General features: G+C 42.9%; 1 protein-coding gene across 3 annotated transcripts in view; it reads left to right on the top strand.

The window, feature by feature from the left end:
• STAMBP (STAM binding protein) overlaps positions 1 to 23814 on the top strand; it is a 131828-nt gene that overhangs the window by 57601 nt on the left and 50413 nt on the right. For all 3 annotated transcript variants that reach the window (XM_069214216.1, XM_069214214.1, XM_069214213.1), the window contains exons 2-3: positions 423 to 639; positions 2491 to 2566. In XM_069214216.1, the coding sequence (XP_069070317.1) occupies positions 437 to 639; positions 2491 to 2566 (279 nt within the window). In that variant the 5' untranslated portion in view covers positions 423 to 436. The remainder of the gene's footprint in view (positions 1 to 422; positions 640 to 2490; positions 2567 to 23814) is intronic.

Here is a 23814-nt window from a genome sequence, read left to right as displayed (position 1 = left end):
GATTGACACTAATTTGGCGCTGAGGAAGTGATGATAGTCACAGATCACGGGTTGTCCTATTGATGATTCAAAATCATTATAAATGCATTTATGTTCAAGATACCAAACAAGATTTCATGCCCCTCAACCCTTCCTATTTAGCTTCCCTGCACCTTGATCAGTGTACCCGCCTAATATTTGTGCTCAAAGTAATTGGGTGGACTACAGAGTCATAGCAATGTGAAAACAAAGGACAAATGTGCAGGCCAGATAGTGTTTAGTGTCACAGTTGACAGGGAGAAGGGAAAGTTAATTTTATCTTGGGTAATTATCTGCCGCCATGCTTGTGAGTTATGATTGTTGATACTGCAGTCAATTTTAAAGGACACAGTAAAGGTATTCAATGATGATCTTGTTAAAGTTTTTATGTTTATTCATCCCAGACTGCTTCTGCACAATGCCTGAGCACTCCGATGTCAGCCTGGCCCCTGAAGAGAGAGTCCATGCCCTGATCCAGAAAGGCAGCTCGGTTGATGTGAATGATGACATTCCTCCCAAACGTTACTACCGCTCCGGTGTGGAAATGATTAGAATGGCAACAATCTATGCTGATGAAGGCAACATTGAGAGAGCATTTATTCTATACAACAAGTACATCACGTAAGGTCCTTCCTATGCATGTTAGAACACTTCTATACAGTACATAACATAAAAGCATCTATTTAATACGCCTAAAACACCACATAGTGACTAAAGCCTGATGTATCATGCATTTTTGCGCTCGCAAACGGATAGAAAAATGCGTTTTGGTATGTATAAATCCCAATTTGCGATTCAGTAACTTGTTACCGAATCGCAGATTGGAATTGCGACTACATACCGATTCTGTATTAGGAAGGGGAGTGTCAGGGACGTCCCGTCCTAATACTGAATTGCAGAGGTATGTAGGAATGTTTTGTGACTGATATGGGGTCACAAAAAATTTGCATTTTACACCTACTTTAAGTAGGTGGTAACCCATTCGCAAACAAAAGTGACTCCTTTCCCTTTGTGAATGCATGCAAAAAACTATTTTAAGATCAGGGAGTGCTCCCATGGACCACTGCCTACTCTTAAAAAATGAAAAGAAAAATGTTCATTTTTCTTCTTTAAACGCATCCCGTTTTCCTTTAAGGTAAATGGGCTGCATTAAAAATAAAATAAAAAATAAATTGCTTTATTTCAAAGCTATCACAGAAATGGTGGTCTGCTGAGCCCAGCAGGCCACATCCCTGTGATTGTAGCCATTCATAATGGGTCGCAAATTGCGACCTACCTCATGAATATTAATGAGATAGGTCGATTTGCGAGCTGCTGGAAATCGCTAAATGAAACTCCTGGAGTGTCATACATTCAAATAGCGATTAACTAATTGCAATTCACAAAAAATCGCAATTAGGTGATCGCTATTGGGAAAATTGATACATCTGGCCCCAGATCCTTTATATCAAAGTAATTAATGTAAGAGTTTCCTAACACACAGGGTCTCTCCGTAGTCTACATCAAGTAAGTGCTGCAGGAAAGGTCTCAATCTCTCCTCGATATGCCACTTGTACCTCTATACTGCACAACCAAGTGCTACACAGGGTACTCCATCTTCTACACCCAGAGGAGTAGGATGAGACTTGGAATTGAGCGACTTAGCAGGTGTTGAAAACTAACTTGTTAAGGAGCCAAAGGAGGTTTAATACACAGACTCCAGTTCTTCACTGACTGCAGTCTCAATTGGTACTGGAGGGCCTACCATGTGCCATGGCTATTGATTCCGTAGCATGAATATTTGAATGTCTTTCTTTTCAGCAGATAGTTCAGAGGAGAATCCTGGTGGCTGTCTGATGCTTATGGAGGCAGTGACATGCAGACAGGTTTTTCCTTACTGCTGCTCACAGGCATGAGCAGGTGTATCAAATACCCTTTTAAAGAAATAACACTGCTGATAAGTTAGCCAACCATATTATGTTCATTGATACCTGGCAGTCTTCCATTCCTCTTCCATGCACCAGTGGACGAAACTGCTCACCATGAAAAGCTGCCATCATCAAAGTGCTAAATTCTTAAAACCATGTTTTCCAAACTTTGATAAAACTGTTGAAAAGTTGATAATGTTTTTATGAATTGGAAAAAACAAATTTCAAGGCCTGTTGTATTTTTCTTAAAGAAGTTTAAAAGTGATCTTTTAATGTGGTTTGTAAAATTGTATTATTTTATTTTTTTAAACATGAATAAAATTACTTTTAGAAAATCAAAACAGTGGCACACCCAACTCCTTTTTCTCTAACTACTCTTTTGATCAGAAGATCATTCATCACAGTTGGGACACTCCCTCTTGTGTCTGTGATCCACTTACTAGGCAGTGACTATCAGTGCAGTGAAAATAAGTTTGTATGTGCCGGAGTTTATTATAGCACCATTCCTCTTTTGACTTGCACAGCCCATCAAAGAGGTAACAATTATTTCTGTATCAATCCTTAGGCTTTTCATTGAGAAGCTGCCGAAGCATCGTGATTACAAGACTTCTGCTTCCCCAGAGAAAAAGGATACCCTGAAAGTAAGTACATCTACCAGATTTTATTAAAAAAGCAAAAATAAAGGCCTCTTTTTTCATTTATGCAATAAACCTTGATTTGGGGAATTTTCACAGACTGCTGTAAATTGTTTTTTTTTTTTTTGTTTGGAAACACATTTCCCTCTTAGGGGATGTCCACTAATAGTCATAAACACTGAAATTCAGAAGCACTGAATAGTTTTGTCTGCGTGCGAGGATCCCATAGCATCGATCCTCCCAACATTGACAGGAAAATATGTTTTTTCTGAACTGGAGCCCTCTTTTTTGGACGTTCCTCGTTCTCCATAGGTAGATGGCAGAACCCTTGTAGAGGACTGACCCTCTCCTCGCTTTGAAGTCCCACCTTCAGAGTGTGTCTGCTGCCTGCACTGTTCTTCCTTTCCCTCAGGGTATGCCTTGAAAACTTCCTGCAGTGATGACAGTCTTCAGGAACATGGCTTGCTGGAAGGCAAATGATGCAGACATCGTGAGAGTCTGAGTTGGCCTTCTTCTTCCCATAGGAAGGGCACTTGTCGAATAAATAGGGCATTTTTACTGACAAAAATACCACAAATTCCTGTCAGAAAATGACAGAAAATTTAAGAGAGAGAAGAAATACGTCAAATGAAGTATTTATCACAAACTTCCACAAATCAATTTTTGATAGAAAAAGCCTAGAAGACCAAGTTAATGCTCCAAAATCCTGTCAGCAGGAGCCAGAAAAAAAGAACTGAAGCAACTGTCACCTGCTGAGCATGAAGAGATACCTGTGGTCCCTGAGTTCTTAAAGGCACAGTTAATATTTTTAACTCCCATAACAACAGTTTATGGGGCTACACTGTCCTGCTTTCCTTTATCTTTATATTCTAACAAAAAAAAGGTTTGTGAAAGAGATTCAAGCTGTTATATATATATATATATATATATAAACATCTTGAAAATTATACACATATATGATGCTTCTGACCCCTTTTTTAACTACAAGATAAAGAATTGGGCCACTGTAGCCTTTTTCCAAAGGCTACATAATACTTTGTTGCTTGAACTAAAAGAAAACAACGCCAAAGAATGCAGCACTCTGTCTGAGTAATGAATTTATTAAGGCACTTCCCAGGTATCAAACAAAAGCATACAAATATATGAAAATAAGCATTTAACTCAAATGAAGTAAAACATGTTTAAGCACAAGAAGAATCATAGCAGTTAACCAATCACAGACAGAGATGTGCAATGCAAAGCATCAACAGTGGTATATATATATCTATCTATATATCTATCTATCTATATATATATATATATATATATATATATATATATATATACACACACACTAAATAAAAGTTAAAATGCATCATCATGGGGGTTACAGGCATCATCCTTGCCAGCACAGACCGTAGGAACCCTCAAAACAGCCAAGACAGGAGACCACACATGGGATAAAATTTCCCCGGGCAGTGTGTCTGCTCCACAGGTGAGTTCCTATCATGGCGCCAAGTTTCTTCATCTTTTATACCTTAAACTGACTGAAGCGGAATATTCTAGTAACCCCCTCACTTCTGTTATGGAATTCAAACACTGGCTGTACTTGGTCTTAGTCGAAAACACGCAAAAGAACTGGCCAGGCCCCAACAAGCATTCCTGAGACAGAGCTGTACCTTTCTCTGGTGAAAACATTCTCAGCCTTGTACTCTCCTATTGCAGCCGCATCCCCCAAAATATGTTCTAACACTGTATGACCCTACGCTGGTGAGAAGAGCTAAAAGACTTTCAGTGCAGAAAACGTTTGTGTGGAAAAACACCTGCACAGCAGCAGGACACAAAATCGAATCACTCGCACAAAATGGAGTCGATGGTGAAATGATGGCTAACTTTAAACAGCATCACAAGGCCTTCCTGAAGAAAAGCAAACATCTGCACTTAAGAATATATATTGTAAAAAGTGCTCCTGGATCCCTGCATGTGGGCGGGACTATTCAGTGCTTATGACATCAATGGAGATTTCTGTAAGAGAGAACTGGAATTACAGGTAAGAAACCATTCCTTCTATTCCTTATAATAGGATGTAGGATTTCATTTTTTTTATCATAGCCCTTTTTTAATTTTTGTTTTGCTTTCCTATATTATCACAGTGCCTTGTGATGTCCCTGCTGTAAGCACAGCACACAACACTTACCGGGCACTGCCATCTCTACCAGTATTAACAAATTGAAAGGGCAATCTATGTCCCTTAATGGTAACCTGGCTATCAGAACTGAACATAAACAGTGTTCCTGTACGATTTATATATGTGTCAATGAATCCATATTTTGAAGGATACAATGTATGCATATTTTGAAGGATAGCACATGAGAACATGTGCTGCAGTAATGCCTGGGTAAAAAGTATAGTGGTTCTAGATCCTTAATATTTTACATTCATTTTTAATCATTTAGGTTTAAATGATCGGAGATACTTTTATTTCAAATTCAGGTTGCATATAGCATCCAGACCACCTCCCCCAAATAATCACCCACTTCTGTTCTGTCCAAAGAAAAAACTCAAACCTTCACCGTTCTCAGGTCATTGCAAAACTGGTTATGTCTAAAGTCCTTGAGAATAGTGTTCAGATCATACAACATAAAATTTCCTATGGAGGACCAGATGTTCAGGTATGGCACTGATGATCCCTACTTCCTGGTCTTCCTTAAATTATTCAGAAATGAGGATTATTCACTATTGGAGGCAGATATGATGCCCAGGACAGAGGACCCATACAACCTGCCTACAACTAGGCTATATTTGCCTTCAGGGTGTAATACTACAAGGTCAATACCCCTTGAGCAAACACTGAGTAATTGGTAGTGAAGACATTTCCTTCTACATCTTTTCTGTAGCCTGTTCCCTTATGTTGCTAATACGTGTGTCTCTTGTAGTGGGACAATGTTAATGCATCTGCGCCTGAGAACTGAGTGAACTATACATTTCCTTGAGGTGCCATGTAATCAAGGTGAAACTAGCTCATGATGTCATCTCTCATCATGTTCAACTGTAAAAAGTTTTGGAGCGCTATATGGACAGTGCACCCAGGTGTGTAACGGGGCTGCACTGCTAACTTCACATACAGCTATAGCTTAGGCCTGTCTACCCCAATATTCCTCGTCTGTTTAAACCTGGCTGTGAACTTCTCAAACCAGAATGGTGAGCAAACAGCCCACTGTCCAAAAAGTATGTACAAACAGCTTAACATATCATGGGGTGTTCCTTATAGCTGCTGTGCATTCACTTTACCATCCAGCTGCTCCTAAATGTGAACCTTTGCCATCTGGGGAGGACCCAGTTGGTTAATGTTGCATTCTATGAGTTACATACAACTTTGAGAGTAGGTGGAGGCTGGAGGATCCCGTTAATGCACTCTCATAGTGTCTAGTGGTGGAGTCATGTTGAGTTTACAGTGCATGTATAAAAACAGGCCATATCATAGTCATATGTTACCATATCGCACAGCAGATAGGGCATTCTGGTGCTAGGAAGCTCATTCACACAGCAACATTTCTTGTACCAATGTGCTAGAGAAGCTTGCTGATGGAGGGTCAGCATAAAGGCGACGTATAGCAGCGATGGTATCTGGTTGGAATCCCTCTGATTATCTGTTTAAAGTGAGGTGTATTTATACAGATCTACTTGGACCCCTGACGTAGGTTGTTTCCAAACAATAGATAACACAGCAAGCTTGGGACGGTAATTAATATAAACAATTCCCTCAAAAGCGTGAAGAGGGAAAGTACCTAATGTGAACACTTACAGTGTCTTTTTTGCTTGATTTGATGTCTTAGCGCGGTGGCACTGATAACATAAACTTAAACAAATGGCCTAACTATAAACAAGGCAGCCATCTTAAAAGAATGAATTAAATAAATGGGCTAAGACAGAGCAAGCTAAGTAGGTTAAAAGTCACTAGGTGACGGGGGCATGAGTCTTCAAGCCAAAGGCTAAGTTAACTCCTGTTATCCCATTAAAACAAACTAGGATTCACTACACCCTCCCCATTGCCATAAAAAGCATTACGCCATAACTGGACGCCACCGAAGATAAATGAAACCAAATGCAAAAAAACTGCTCTGGACTAAAAGCTAAAGGCATAAAAAGAATAGTTTAAAAGTAATAGCTTAAAAAACAAAACATACCAAGAGACCTAATGTCGACCATGACAAGCACAGCAGGCTAAAGTAAAGACAATAAAAGCCTGCTTTGAACTTTGTTTGGTAAAAAAAAAAAACAATCACTAATTTGTGGAACAATAGTCATGCGCTTGAAGAGTAGCTCCGAAGTCATCAACTAGAAAGTAATCAAAAAACAAGGCCAAATCGTCAGATGTTAGATCGATCACATGGGCGGATGGATTCACAGAGCAAAAGTGCGCAGTAGTCTCTTGTGCAGGTCCACCTGCATTAGAGCCAAGTTCCGTAGAATGAAGAGCCAACTTAGTCAACACAGAGTGTTCATAAGTGGCCTCGCGAATCAGCCTTAATCTCACGGGTCACAACCGTGTATGAACCCTCATCGGGGACATCATCAGTTCTTGGTCCACAGGAAGCACACTGTTGGCAAATGTTCGAAGAAGCACCATACACAGCGAAAGACAGGCTGCATACACCAGAGGAGTGGTCGGAATGACAATGACTCCAAGCAAGGAAGCATCGAAGACCTGAACCATGCGTTCACGGCACAGTTGTGCTGGTGGTAGCTGATCCATCGCTCTGTGTAGCTGTAAAGAAACAACCACTGTGAATCAGAAGAAATAGCAACAGTATTCCGCCAATCAGTGCCAAAATAATAGGAAACCCACCAAACACACTTGAAAAGAGCGAATGGATGGCTGACGGGATGACTCCAAAGATAGTCTGGAAGATTGACACAAATCCAGACCCGACTGCCTTAAAGAAATGGACAGTCCCAGTAGTGCTTGAGGCGTTGAAAATTCCATATACCAGCTCACCAAAGTGCTTGGGGAAGTTGGTATTTAATAGGGATTGTATCTCAGCTGATGATCTCGCAATCTGGAGAGCATAAGTCTCTCTAGCTGATGTCAACGCAACCTGTTTTTGAAACAGTAGCGCCTTTAGTCTGCTCAGCTTGTCATAATTTACATTAATAGTATCAATGTGAGGCCACATTTCTGATACCTTTATCTCTCGTGTCGGGGGGAATAAAACATTTCCACAACACGTAATGACCTTAGAGACCGAAATTGTGTAGGCAAATCCTAGTCGCATACCGCAACAGCCTTGATCGCTCAGCACCACATAACTTCCATTGGAAAGTACATGAAATGTTGGTTGAATCAAAGAGACAGGAGTACCCTCCCGAAATCAGGCCAAGTTCGCGACCCCCGCATTGCAATGGCCGTGAAGGGACACCTGCTTGCAGATCATTGAATGACTAACAGTAGTCTCACATTCGCTTCCGATAAGAAAGACCTCCTTTTCGCCGTTCAAACATTTGTAATCAAAGGGCAACTCCCACTCTTCCTTAATATAGCTATCGCCCAGACGCTCATACCTGCCCACAGCAAGATGTTTTAGGCATTTCGAAAAACTAAAAGTGGAAAACAGCAGATTAATGATGCCATGTAGGAGCCATACAGTTGAAGGACTCTCTGCGATCGTAAAAGGCAACTTTTCTAAATTCTCTATATGAAGCATGGTGAAACTCGCTTCCCTTTTTGCCATTGTCTTTTGTTCCCTGGATAAATTAAAAGCAGTGAATAATTCACTACTGTTAATGTATCTCCGTGGAATACAGCCATTTTTCAGTGTTTGTAACATCTAACCAAGCTGCATAATGGCACGCAGCTGACTTTGTCCATGGTACAAACGGGACATGTCTGTCTGAACGATATCTATCGTAGACGACACTGTTTGTTAGTGAATAAATTCTGTTGGACAGTGTTAATGCCGTTATCAACAACTGCTAAAGCCTTTTCTAAGTTTTCCGTATCTATTTGCCTTAATCGCACAGCAGCTTCTATCTCAGAAGGTTTCCAAATCTCATTATACATAGCATAGATGAATCTTTTAGAGCACTGTTTCCTAGGACCTAATAAAAAGTCCTGCAAGTCTATATCTTCAGAAAGCGTGTTAAGGTGTTCTTTAACTGCAGCTAACATGTTAGACTGTACCCATTGTTGGCACAGTTTACCCACACTATATGTAGTAACTATCCCCGTGTTTTGCCCTGAGACAAAGCGAGGATCTGGCAGGCTAATCTTGAAACCCCTGAGGAATTCAAAAAACATGCCTGACACCCATTGATGTCTTCTGGCCAAATTAACCACCCGCCGGGACTGGAAAGTGAAGAATTATAGGTACCAGCCTGAACCTTTGCATCTAGCTCTTCCTCCGTGCTATTCAGGAAGAATTGAAAATCATTAAACTTCGTCGGTGTGGGAATACTGGGCATGTTCATGTCTTTTATTTTTGCTAACCCTAGGCAGGACGTCTGTTCAATCGTGCCATTTCAAAATATCATTTGCACTGGAATCAGGCATGCTCTGAACAAAGCTTCCCTACCCTGTATTTGCCAATGTTATGTTCTCCATACACTCTTTAAGTCAACAGTGTTCTTCCAGCAATCGTAACTTTCAACAGCAAGACGGGAAACATAGGAATCTGAATAAATCAGTTTTGTGTCTGTTAGCAAATTTTTCCTAATTCTTGAAGGAGGTAATTTGAAAAAATATGACTGAATTTTTTTGTGTCATGCCCAGAAAAATAAGTAGATTTTTCTAAATAACTTTTTAGGCTTCCCACTGGTGGTGTTGAACAATGTTCCCCATGTGTGTAGTTGAGTACCGGTCTATGTCTAGTTGCACGGTGCAGATAGTAATGTCTCCAATTATTATAGCAGATACATCATCACTTTCAAGTACTGAATAGTCCTTCATTTCAGTTAACATAGAATAAACTGTCTGGACATCCCAATCATCAGATACAACACTCAATGTAATGACATCTGTCATAGATATTTAAAACAACACAAAAGGAAGATGGACGGAGTGCTGAATAATGCAAACAGTCACCCCCAGTCTCAGATCTGGGTTTAATCCATCGTTCTGTTGCTCACCAAGCCTCCCCAGTTTGGACCCAGCCATATGCAGATCAGTCTTGACACTGTTCCTCATGGGAACAGTCCAGCCCGAACTTCCAGGCCAGGTCCTCCTTGGCCCAGAAACAAGCATCCTGGGACCAGTTTCTGGGTATCACCCTTCATCAGCCAGGCTACAGTGAATCCAGTGGCACAGTGAGCACAGGACCCACATCTGGGCATACCCTTCCCACTTAGGGCAACCTTAGCAACACAAAAGGATGATGGACGGAGTGCTGAACAATGCAAACACTCACCTCCAGTCACAGATCTGGGTTTAATCCATTGTTCTTTTGCTCACCATGCCACCCCAGTTTGGTCCCAACCATATGCAAATCAGTCTTGACCCTGTTTCTCATGGGAACAGTCCAGCCCGAACTGCCAAGCCAGATCCTCCTTGGACCAGAAACAAGCATCCTAGGACCAGTTTCTGGGTATCACTCTTCATCAGCCAGGCTAGCGTGAATCCAGTGGCACAGTGAGCATGGGGCCCACGTATGGGCATACCCTTCCCACTTAGGGCAACTTTAGCAACACAAAAGGATGATGGACGGAGTGCTGAACAGTGCAAACACTCACCCCCAGTCACAGATCTGGGTTTAATCCATCTTTCTTTTGCTCACCATGCCACCCCAGTTTGGACCCAGCCATATGCAAATCAGTCTTGACCCTGTTCCTCATGGGAACAGTCCAGCCCGAACTGCCAAGCCAGGTCCTCCTTGGACCAGAAACAAGCGTCTTGGGACCAGTTTCTGGTATATTTTAAATACATATGGAATTTGGTTAACTTCAGTAGGCCCTTATATTTCAAATTGAACTTTGTCCCACACAATCCCATCAGAAATGGGTACAGAAATGGGTACAGCTGAAATGTTCACTGGGGACAGGTCTCTGCAGACCTTGTGTTAGGAATGATATGGAGTTAAGACTTCATCCACAGGCTTTACAGAGGAGCATTCAGGAATGTATTGACCATTTATGAGCAGGAAGTAAACAGTCACAAAACCAATCCACAGAAATAAGGTAGAAAATGTCAGGCTAAACCATAGATAGTTCCAGGGGTATATTAAGTAATTCGTTTTAAGCCAAAGACATAGCTTACTTGTCTTTGAAACATTTTCAGTCACTCGAGTGGATGACACTGAAGAAAAGTCATCAATATTGATGAAGTAACCAAAGGCAGTCTCTGCAAACACGGGAGCAAGTGCAGTACTTGTAGATGGGTCCACTTCACGTGGAGGCTCAAAGTAGATGGTGCCATCAGTCTGTGTTGTATTGGTTTATCAAACGGTCAAATCTTGGACAGGCTGATGTTACATGTGGATTCGACAAAATATCATCCGGTCCTTTGACTCATAGTTTATTTCTGTGTTAGATTATGGACTTTTATTGTATCTATTAACATTATGGGGGTCATTCTGACCCTGGCGGCCGGTGGCCGCCAGGGCCACCGACCACGGGAGCACCGCCAACAGGCTGGCGGTGCTCCAACGAGCATTCTGACCGCGGCGGTTCAGCCGCGGTCAGAAGCGGAAAGTCAGCGGTCTCCCGCTGACTTTCCGCTGCTCGTGTGAATCCTCCATGGCTGCGGAGCGCGCTCCGCAGCCATGAGGATTCTGACCCCACCTACCGCCATCCTGTTCCTGGCGGGAAAGCCGCCATGAACAGGATGGCGGTAGGGGGGGTCGCGGGGCCCCTGGGGGCCCCTGCCGTGCCCATGCCAATGGCATGGGCACGGCAGGGGCCCCCGTAAGAGGGCCCCGCAAAGTATTTCAGTGTCTGCCTTGCAGACACTGAAATACGCGACGGGTGCCACTGCACCCGTCGCACCTTCCCACTCCGCCGGCTCGATTACGAGCCGGCATCCTCGTGGGAAGGTCGTTTTCCCCTGGGCTGGCGGGCGGTTTTTCAGCAACCGCCCGCCAGCCCAGGGGAAAACTTGTAATACCCGCCGCGGTCTTTTGACCGCGGCGCGGTATTTTGGAGGGCGGCATCCTGGCGGGCGGCCTCCGCCGCCCGCCAGGGTCATAATGAGGCCCTATGTCTTTTATGTTGATTGGTTGTCTACTGTAGGGGTTTAGTGTTGTATGTTATTTATTATTGTCACCAATTTTTTAAATAAATATTTTCATTATATAAAATTATGAGAACCTACATTGCTTGAGGTTAATAATATATGAATGTATATGGATTGTGGACAGTCTATCACAATTTACTAATTATATAGTCATATTTGACTTTTTGACTTTTTGATTATCAATACTTTAGAAAAAAGAAAGAAAGAAAGAAAAAAATGGTTGTGCTCCGCTAGTACATTTTGTTTAAATCTTGGACAGGAGTTGTCATTAAAGTGGTAACAGGAACAAGCAAAAGCTCATTTTCCACCCTCCCCATGATCGAGGAAGAATTTGTAGCATTGTTGGACATTGTTGCATAGTCCAAAGTAGTGTTGTTCATTCTATTCTGAAGAGGTATGTCCTGTTGGGTAGTGAGAGGGGATCGGGAACTACCCAAGGGACCTCTGGGTCTGCTGTGCAGGATCGGCCACATGGTGAAGTTTGACGTTGTCAATGGAAATTGATCTGTTTCCTTGTGAACCAGGCAGCGGTTGCAAGATAACAGTTCTGGTACCTTGTAATCCCAGGACCGAGACCGGAGCTCTGTAGGATGGACCAAAGTCCTTCTTCACAGCGATCTTTTAAAAAACTAGATCCCCAACTTTAGAAATCCAGCCGGTGGAAGTTGTTGGTATATCCCTTATTCCTAAGGTGGCAGCACTGGTGGATGATTTATCATCACAATATTGCTGAAGCTCCTGTAAGACAGTGAGACGTTCATTTATGTCAAACGGTGTTTTTGCTGCCACCACACCAGAGCCATCAAGATCTGGAACATACATATGTATCCCAAAGAGAACCTCATAGGGAGTGCATCCCCCCCCAAGGACTGTTTTAGCAGATTATTCAGTGCTCTCTGGACCCCATATAGGTGTTAAAGCCAGCTGCAACCAGAACCTAATACTCTAGCTGTTAAGGACTGCTTTAGATCACGGTTCCACCTTTCCACAACTGAATTTCCCTCTGGATGGTATGGTGAGGAGTAATGGAGTTCAACACCCATCGTCCCCATGGTGTCCCTGAATGCCTTAGAGACAAATGCAGGGCCGTGGTCCGAATGGTCGCTGCAACTGCATATGTACCTATAAAGATCAGCAAGTCTTTTATAAAAGTTTGAGTGTCAGCCGACCTCTGCAGCCATACCCATAGGAATCTAGAACAAGAATCTACAGCTACTAGGATGTATCTGTATGCACCATCAGGCAGGAGTGGACCACAATAGTCCAAGTACACACATTGTAATGGCCTGCTGGACACTACGAGGGATGTCTGTGGTGGGCTTTTGACATTGGAGCCCTTTATTTGCTGGCAAATGTCACAACAAAGGACGTATTGCTTTGTCTGTTTGTCTAGACCTGGCCACTAGAATCTTCTCTGCAAGAGTGTTACTGTGGCCGAAATACCAGCATGAGCAGAAGCAGCACCCTTATGCGCTGCTTTCACTAGATCTAATCTCTGGTCTTGGTTGGTGATTGCTCGGTCTCCAACCCCAGGAAGTGCTGCATATGCAACATTCTGCGCACTGATGTGGTAAGAACATTTTGTAGAGTACCCTTTCGGGAGAGGCTTACCATCAGCCAAAGGTTTCACGGCAGTCAGAATTTTATCATCCAATCTCATATGAGAACGAGTCACTGCAGCCACAGAAGCCGTAGCTACTGTGGATTTGGCTGCTTCGTCAGCCAAAGTGTTGCCGACAATGTGTATTCCTACACTTTGGTGGCCCAATGTATGTACTACATGGACACACTGTAGCTTATCCTTAAGATCGGCCACTCTCCCCCACAATGTCTTGTGTTTTATGGTGTTCCCTTTAGAATCTCTAAACCCGTTCAGCTTCCAATGATTAAGATAATCATTGTAAGACTGAACACAGTAATATGAGTCGCAGACTATTAAGGTCAGTTTTCCTGTCTCTGTGTGTTCTAGCGCTAAAATGAGGGCTCTGAGTTCAGCCAACTGAGCTGTGCAGTCCCCTAGGGTCTGCGAGTAGGTATTGTGATGCTTGAAAGACTTCATCCTTCATTGCTCCACTCACGGCTGCGCAGGTGGCTGAGTATTGATGTTTGGTACCTACAGCTGGTTGCGCTGAACCATCAGTATAAATTACAGTATGGTCTTGTCTAAAGGCAAAAGATGTAGAGGAGTGGGCACTCCTGTTCGTACTGGAGAAATTCTTGTGTCTGGTGTTTTGGATTAAAGATGCAGTCAACATCTGTAGTGGTCAGGGAAGTTGCTTTAGCGTTAGGAACGCTCGCTTTGGTGACGGCCTCTAAGGCTGGCACTGGGGTAACGACAATGATGCGTTTTCCTTGGGCAAGTGGCCTCTCCTTTATGACAGCCATCTGAACTGCAGTTAGAATTTTTTCTGTTGGTGCAAAACGTTGTTCTGCATTGGAGTATAAGTGTGATTTATATGCTATGGGCACTGTGTCATCTTCATTGAAGGTGACATAAGTAAACCCAATGGCACCAGCAATTATTCTGATGACCAAATTTGTTTTATTGTCACATGTGTGCAAGTGTTTAGCTTCCAGCATGTCCTGTTGCAATTCTCTAAGGATACGTGTGTGTTCAACTGTCCAGTGTCTGCTAGAAAAATCCGGACATATTAAGTCATAAAGTGGCTTGATACGTTGTGCGTAGTCAGGAATGTATGTTCTGACAAAATTGAAGAAACCAAGTAAAGACTATAGTTTCTTTAGAGTGTTTGGTGGGTGCAGTTGTGCACATTTCTCTAGAAAGTGCGAGGTCAGGCTCTTCCCCTCGTTCGATAGCTCATATCCCAGGAATAATACACTGAGAAAGGCAATCCTACTTTTCTTAAAGTTGAATTTATAACCAACTTCTGCAAACCCCAATATTATTTGATCGACCCTAACAAGATGAATGTTGAGATCGTTGTCTGTGAGATAAATGTCGTCCACATAGGATAACGCCTCAGGATCAATATCATGTAATATTGATGTTACTCAGGCTGAGAACAGCCCTGGGCTATTCTTATAGCCCTGGGGTAAACTGAAAAAGCGTCTTTGTGAGCCAAATGAAAATGCACTCAGGTCCCGACTTTCTTCCGCTAAATTCTGGCAGAAAAACCAGTTGGATATATCCAACGATGTTTTATATTTTTTGCACATTATGTTGTTTATTAGTGCTGTGCTATGTGAATTTTGTATAGCATATGTACGTGTATGGCTATTTAAATGTCTGTAATCTAAGACTATTCGATAGGAATGGTCTGGCTTCGCAACTGGAAATAACTGGTTATTCATTGCAGAGGCACAGGGCTCAATTACTCCCTGATACTCTAGCTCAGTGAGGATCTCCCTCACCGAACCTTTTGCTTCATGTTTAATGGGCTATTGTGACTGAGGTTGGGGCGTAGACCTGATGGGTATTACATGACGGAGAGTCCTTGTCCCAACCTACATGATTGCAGTATAACGCAGGTGCCTGCGCTAAAGCCCATTTTACAGCGTAGGCTTTTTTTTCTGCTTCTGGAACAAGAGTAGAGAAAGAAGGCAAAATGACATCTTCTACATGTGGGAGCTTGCGGACACGTTCGGGTGGCCAATCTCTTTCGGCCAATAGGATATCACAATTAAGTTCAGCCCAAAATATCACACCGATGATGCGCTCTACGCCTCCCTCAATTTGAATCTTCAAATCATAAACTCTATTGGGTGGGGGTACGCACCCGTCCGCCATTTCAACTGCAATATAATCGCTAGTTGTCACATCCAGATGATCTTTCAGACTCTGGCGACATATTGTGACCTCTGCTGCGCTGTCTAACAGTGTCACTGCCCACGTGCAACATTCTCAAGTGTACTGGCATTTTTACCTGACAGTGCTGCCACCTTTTTCTTTTTAAATTGTGGCTTTTGTTGTAAAGTCTTTTCTTCTTTTTTGACTGTAGACTGTATTGAGTCTTTCTTTTGTTTCACTTATTCAGGACGTCGGTCAGGGCGGCCCCCTCTCTCGCTACATCTATCCGGTGCATCCTGAAAGGAACGAGAGGGACGTGAATCAGTATATCTGTCTGGAGTTTTTATATTCTCTCTAATTCTGAGAGTGTACCTCCTTTCAGAGTTCTTCAGATGTGGAGAGTCTGCTCTGTGCTTCTGTCTATCTTTAAATTGTCTTGGCTTATCCCAGCGCTTTTCAGAACCCTTCTGCGCCTTTTTTGTACCTTCCTTAGGGGTGGTACTCTCTAATTCTAGCTTTTTCGGCTTGGCTCCCAGACTGTACCGTCCTATACTAGTATAGGTATCGGAAATCATTTTCGGCAGCTGTCTTTCCTGTTCCAAATGTGGAGTTTCTCGGAGACGCTGGCATATAACCAGTGCTACTGCTTCCCCTTTAATGTTACTGAGTATTATTGAGGAAACTGCGTCGAAGTTACGCATTCATTTCATCCCCAAATCTAGAGCAGGCGCTGCCCCATGCTCATTCTGTATTTGTTCTATCATTTCCGGTAAATTGGCAAGTGTTGGGGTACCATGTGTGGTGGTATAAATTGCAGTGAAAACTGTACCCCTTGTGGCGCAGTCATCTACCGAGGGAACCATCCCCAAAGGCAAGCACAATGTGAGAATTCTATGTTTCTCCTGTGGTCTCGTATGGGGAAACACAGCTTCCAGCTAATTTGTTTTCTGGGCTATCCAGTATGGTATTTTTTTCTCGTTCTGTGGGAACTTTACCCATAATAGTATGCGCTGTTTGTGGATTAATACTAGTAGCCAATTGGTATCCAGCAGGTGCTGGTGGTGCTGGATGCGCTCGTGTTGTGTTCAAAGTCCTCATTACGAACTGAACAAGCCGTCTATAGAGTGTTACTATCTCATTGTATAAATTTCGCAGATCTGCTGCTTGCATATTTTGTATACCTGGGTGAGATGTGTATGTGGCAAACATGGGCCACGTTGGTCTATCATTACCTAAAGGACCTAATCTCATGCGTTGTATTACATGTGGTAGGGCGCCTTCAAACCAGTTCTGATGCTCTTGATAAGTGAGCAGTATTTCATGATACTGGTATGCTTGGTACTGTTGAGGTACATTAGCAATTGTATATGTGTGAAATGTGACTGTTCTGCGGTCTTCCTCCGGAAAGGTGACCAATGAGTAAAAGGTTTCTGTTTGATAAGCTTCATTAGCTTCTACTATGAAAGGGACATCCCTGCCCTCTTCTGTAACCCCATGCGCTACTAAATGTAATATTAATGCTTGTCTAGCATTTTCAGGAATTTCTATGGCGTTTGCCATATTTGACAAGATGGGTAAAAGAGATGGAACACCAAGTGGGGAGTATAGCCCTTTTTATGAGTTCGAGCTCGAACAACCTACAGCCTAATTAGGTGTTCCCTGGTCAGCTGAGGAGGATCTTCCCAAAGACCACAGACGTCTCCGTATAATGGTACTTCGGGTACCTGTTGTCTGTGAGACAGTGATAGTCGGGGTGCCCGTAAATTAGTGCCTAAACGCCATTGTTGGTGGCGCCATGTCATAGTTGGACTCTTGCTCTAGGCAAGACTGCTGGTTTAAGGATGGCAGTACTTATGTTTGTAGGTGACTATGTCTATCCTACAACAAGTCGCAACTGTAGTCCCAACCCTTCTGGCTCACTAGCAGTACCTCACCAAAAGCCCAAACAGTTAAAGGTGATTTGTGACAGCCTTTACGCATGGACTCAAGACTATGACATCTCAGGGAGTGTCTTGGTTAAACGGAGATTCCACAGGCAATAACGAAGATGCAGTAAGGTTTCAATAGTTTTTATTCAACACAATCTGCAATCTGCGGTAAATTGCATGGACTGCAATGATTAGGATAATGAACAGTGCAAGCGAGAGAATTGTAAAAACAAGAGTCATGATTATAAAGACCCCCACCATCTTGCAGTAACATGGAAAGACATAGAATGTATAATATGTCCTATTACCCTATTCTGATAGACCTAACCTTCTACCTAAAGGAGTGCTGAGTATGTTAAACCTAATCTACCAATGCCATGTCCCTGAGAAGAGCTCTCAACCCTTGTTACCTTGGAATGTGGTCTCTAGCTCAGACTCCGTAGGAACATGAAGTCCCGGTCAGCGTCAAGGCGACGTGCAGCATTGATAGCAGCGATGGTATCTGGTCGGAATCCCTCTGATTATCTGTTAAAAGTGAGGTGTATTTTGACAGATCTACTTGGACCCTTGATGTAGGTTGTTCCCAAACAATAGATAATGCAGCATGCTTGGAACGGTAATTAATATAAAAAATTCCCTCAAAAGCGTGAAGAGGGAAAGTACCTAATGTGAACACCTACAGTTTGTTTGTCATTGTCGTTTGATTTGATGCCATAGCGCGGTGGCACTGATAACATAAACTTAAACAAATGGCCTAAATATAAACAAGGCAGCCATCTTAAAATAATTAATTAAATAAATAAATTGGCTAAGACAGAGCAAGCTAAGTAGGTTAAAAGTCACTAGGTGACGGGGTACGAGTCTTCAAGCCAAAGGCTAAGCTAACTCCTGTTATCCCATTAAAACAAACTAGGATTCACTACACAGTCAGCGCAGACAGCATGCAATCCACAGCCTGCCCCGCCATCTTGCAAACTCACTATTCAATTGTAACTCTTCAACTTCACTTTTTTCATCGAGTCTTGCAATAAGTCTCATTATCAACCATTCACAAGCACTTTTTATACTGCTAGGGTATTATTCCCCTTCTTGCCTCATCACTACTTCCGTTCAACTCTGACAGTTGTACCCCCAGTTATGGAGCACATCAACACTGCCATCTTATGTGCCACAACCCCACCCCCCTTCTCAGTGCTTCTTCTCATTGTTTCCTGTTTGGTTTCTAGTCGCTCGGACTATCATGGCCTGGGTGGACTCTTTAATGATTGAGGCCCAGTGCACATTTTCATTGGCCTCCACTGCCTGAGGGTGATTACCAGGAAGTCAGCCTCCCCCAAATCACATCCCAGCATACCTGCACAGAAGCATGTATTAGCACTTCTGTTAAGGACAGGGGATATTATTAGTGATCTCCCTATTTGCAGATTGTTTCAGGTCCCTGTCCAAATTTCAACACCACCTTGTCTCTCCATTCAGCATCTACCAGATCACAGTCCCAAACTTTACGAGGCACAACCATTATTTCTAGCTACTTCACTTTGTCGCGCAGCGGTCCACCGCGGCCCGAGCAAAAAGATCAGCTCAGGATGCGGCTGGGGCCGCGGTTCATTTTCTCGGCCGCAGGGTCTGCTGCGCCCCTTTGTTCCGACCTTATATCACACGAGGCCCTAGATTGGGCATCGGGCCTCGGCAAGTTCAGGGTGCGGTGCGCCCTCGAAATTAGAAGTGGGCATCCTCCCACCCCCTCACTTACCTGGTGTTACCTGTTCTTTTCTTTGTCTTCTTTTCTCTTCTTTCTCCTTTTCTTCTTTCCTTCATTTTTACAAATAGGAGCCATGTTGTTCTTTCTCCCACCATGCCTTTCTTCTACCTCTTTCCCTGCATGCATTAGGATCCTTTTCTAAAATGGCGTCTTCATCTATGTTCTCCTATAGTCCTTTCCCAATCCAACATTGTGTCTTTTTTTCTTTTTGTCTGTCACTTCCTGTTTTAGAGTATTTAAGCAGTGGGATTCTTGCTGTCCTTGCACTGCAACACTTCCTTTGGTGGTGATTACGCTCCAGTTTTTTTTCCTCCAGCCTTTCTCCTCGCCTATTCTAGCTTCTTCCAGTATTTGTTTTCTTTTTATTGGAAGACATACCTTTTTCTTGTGCTTATTCTCTGTTCCAGGGAGTCCCAGCCATAGCGTTTTTTTCCCTTTGGGTTTTTCCTGTGGGACTCCTTCTGTAGGGCACAGGCTGCCTTTTGATGTCCCATTGTCAGCAGCACTGTGGCTACCAGAAAGGGACGCCCTTACCTTGGTCAAGGCAGAACCTACAAGGATCGAGACCATCCTGCAGTTCTAGTTCGCCCGAGCCGTAAGCGACGAGTAAACCGTGACAGATAGCAGCGCCAAGAGAACCAGTTTTCGTCAAGCAGTATGGTACTACTTCAACGGCTGCTGCATAAACCAACCAGTTGCTACTCCTAACCATCCAACAAGTCCAGGAACTGCAACAATTTCAAAATGAAAATGCGGTTTTACAATAGGCTTTAGTTTCCCGAACAACAGATGTTCCCACTATTTCAGATAATACGCCACATTTTTCAGGAGATCCCAACAAGTTGCGTGAATTCCTTGATGCTCTGACAGTCTATTTTGCATTCCGACGTCCCAATTTACGCAAGATAAAACTAAAGTGGAATATTTAATTAGTTCCCTGTCTGGTCCTGCTTTGGCCTGGGTGACTCCTTTTGTAGCTTCCAATGATCCTGTGATGTCTGACTATTTAGCTTTTGTCACTGCCTTTAAAAAAATGTTTGAACGCCCAGGATTGGAGTCGTCTGCTGAGGAAGCTATATGTAATATACAGTAAGGTACCCAGGATGTTCTACAATATATAACTCATTTTAGACAACTGGAAGCAGAGACTACTTGGGTAGAATGTACTCTTGTAACTCTTTTTCGTAGAGGTTTTGAGAAGAGATAAAAGACAAACTGGTACATTCAGCTAGAGGTAAAGATTTACGAAGTATAATGGATTTAGCACTCTCCATAGAGTGTCATCTACAAGAACGCAGATTGGAAAAGAGAAAGAATCGTGGACCGTCTCATGCAGGGAACCCACGTACCATCATCCATCGTTCCGAAGAGTCTCGACCAGAATTGAGAGAAGCTGCAGAAGGAGAACCTATGCAAATAGACACCGCTCGTGGACCTCTAACTGCTAGTGAATGTGAAAATAGATGAAGAAAAGGATTATGTGTATTGTGGAGCTTCTGGCCATTTGCTTCGTACCTGCCCTGTGCATCCTATGAAGTCTCCGGGAAATACCAATTCCCATCCTCTATGAGAAGGGAGGGGACGGGGTCTCGGAGACACCTTCTATTTGTTCTTCCAAGGAAGATGCAACTGCCCTGTTTCTTTTTACCTATTATACTGCAGTTACCGGATGGTCGGGAAGAAAGGGCATTGGCATTATTAGACTGTGGAGCCAGTGGAATCTATCTGGATCAGACATGAGCTATGGAACAAAAAATGTCTTGAATATCTAAGGACATTCCAGAGCAAGTTCATACAGTTGATAGATCTCGATCAGCTTTGGTCCTGTCATCAACACTACTCCTACCTTATGTCTACGTTTTGTAAAACATCAGGAACATGTCTCTTTTGATCTGATCTCCTCGCCTAATCATACAGTAATCCTAGGAATACCCTGGTTACACAGCATAATCCTTATATCAATTGGGAAACCAGAACTATTTATCTTTCTTCCCAATTATTTCAAGTCCATTGTTATGCCTCAGGAACATATTGGTCACCAAAGAAAATGTTATCCATGGTTCCAGAAGTAGGTTGTTCCATAAACTCTATCCAAAGGGGTACCTAGTCATTATCTGGATTATATAGACGTGTTCCAAAAACCCATGAAACCAGTACTATCTCCACATAGAGAATACGACTGTACCATTTCCCTGGATCCTGGTGCTGTTGTCCCCTTTGGTAGAATGTACTCTCTTACTGAACCTGAAAAGAAAATACTCAAGGAATACCTGCAAGAAAATACAGAGTGGTCTGATTGCACCATCTTCTTCCCCCACTGGGGATCTCCTCTTCTTCGTGCCTAAAAAGACAATGGATCTACGTCCCTGTAGACTTCCGTGGATTGAATAAAATTACCATAAAAGACCGAATAAAAGATATTTTGGAAGCAGTCAGAGGGGCGCAGATATTTACAAAGTTAGACCTTAGGGGAGCTTACCATCTTTTAAGAATAAAGGAATGTGATGAGTGGAAGACCGCGTTTCATATACCCTTTGGTCATTACGAATATCAGGTAATGCCCTTTGGTTTAACCAATGCCCCCTTTATTTTTCAGAGATTCACAGATTCAGTATTTTCTGACCTTTTAAATCACACCGTAGTAATCTACCTATATGATATCCTAATATATTCAAGACATCCTGAACATCACACCATGCATGTAATTCAAGTTCTGGACCGACTCCGGCAACACCAACTCTTCTGTAAACCCAAGAAATATGAATTTGACAAGACAGAGATTAAATATTTAGGGTATCATATTAGTCAAGTTGGTATTTCCATGTATCCAGAGAAAGTTCAGGACATCCTAGACTGGCCATGCCCCTCTTCTATCAAAGAAACCCAGTGTTTTTTAGGACTGGACAACTTTTATTGCCAATTTATTTCAGATTTCGCTCAACAAACCAGCCAAATCACACAAACTCCTAAAAAAGAGAGTTTACAAAACGGTTTTATTTGGACAGATGTGGCTGAAAGCGCATTCCCAAACCTAAAACGTGCTTTCACCCAAGCTCCAATACTACGCCATCCTGACACCATAAAATAATTTATGCAAGGTTAAGGGGTATTACTACCATAAAGATGCGTTGTTGCTTCCTTCTAAGATAGTGCAAAGGAAAGCACTACAAAGGTGTCATGACTCCCCTGTGGTCGGCCATCGTGGTATCAAAGCCACACAGGAATTACCACTTCATTCCTTCTGGTGGCCAACACTTAAGAAAGATACTGAGAGATATGTGGCGTCTTGTCCCATCTGTGCTCAAGCAAAAATACCCCATACCAAACCTGCAGGACTGCTTCAACCTTTACCTGTTCCATCAGCCCCTTGGCATACCGTATCAACTGATTTCATGTGTTCCTTTCCTCCCTCAGCGGGAAATTGAGTTATAATGGTGACTGTGGATTCATTTTCTAAGATGGCTCATTTTACTGCTCTAAAGAAACTACCCACATCCAAAGAATTAAGTCAAATCTTTATACAAGAATTTTTTTGTCTCCATGGTCTCCCTCAAGTTATTGTTTCAGACCGTGGCTCTCCATACATTTCACGTTTTTTGAAGCATTTCTGTGAAACCCTACAAATTGAGGTAGCCTTATCTTCTGGATATCATCCTCAGACTAATGGGCAAATGGAACTCCTGAATCAAGAACTCGAACAATATCTATGCTGTTTTTGCAATACCACTCAGAGTAACTGGTCCACGCAATTACCCATTGCTGAGTTTTTATATAATAATACAGTACATAGTGCCTCAAAAGCCACTCCTTTTTTTCTGCTCTTTTCATCCCAGGTCCTTTCCTGATATTCTAAAAGACTCTTCCACACTTCCTGCAATCACCTCATTTTATCGGAGATTATGTAAAATTCAACGCCTTATGCATTCTAACCTTCTGTCTACCAAGCAACAGATGAAAAGGATTGCTGATGAGATACGATGTGATGCTCCATCTAATCAAATCCAAGACAAAGTCTGGCTTTCTTCTGGGTTTTTACCCCTCCGTCTGTCACAAAACAAGTTCAAACCCCGCTATTATGGACCCTTTTTGATTCTTTAAAAGATCCATTCAGTGTCCTTCAGTCTTCATTTGACTTGAACGTGGAAAATACATCCTGTATTTTACGTCTCACAACTGAAGCCCTATAAGCCTGATCCTTTTCATAGACAATTCACCTATCCTCCTCTGTTAGTGAATGGCGAACCCGAGTATGAGGTCCAAGAAATATGTGATTCTCGTATATTCCGAAACCAATATTTCATTCATTGGAAGGGTTATCCTCTTAGCGAGTGTTCTTGGGATGATGCCTCTGCTGTTCACGCTCCTCTTTTGATCCGTTGTTTTTTCCATCTGTATCCGAAAAAACCTGGGGCTCCCATGGGCGGGGGCGGGGTTTAGGGAGGTGCGGTGTGACACGGTCTGCCATGGCCCGAGCAGGAAGATAGGCTCGGAACGCGGCTGGAGCTGCGGTTACTTTTCTCGGCCACAGGGCATGCTGCCCCCCTTTTTTCCCGACCTTATCTTGCACGAGGCCCTAGATTAAGCATCGGGCCTTGGCGAGTTCAGGGCGCGGCG

Source organism: Pleurodeles waltl, chromosome 11 (genome assembly GCF_031143425.1).
Source record: "Pleurodeles waltl isolate 20211129_DDA chromosome 11, aPleWal1.hap1.20221129, whole genome shotgun sequence".
Classification (NCBI taxonomy): Eukaryota; Metazoa; Chordata; class Amphibia; order Caudata; family Salamandridae; genus Pleurodeles; species Pleurodeles waltl.
Note: the sequence above shows the minus strand (reverse complement) of the source record. Positions and strands in the feature narration are given on the sequence as shown.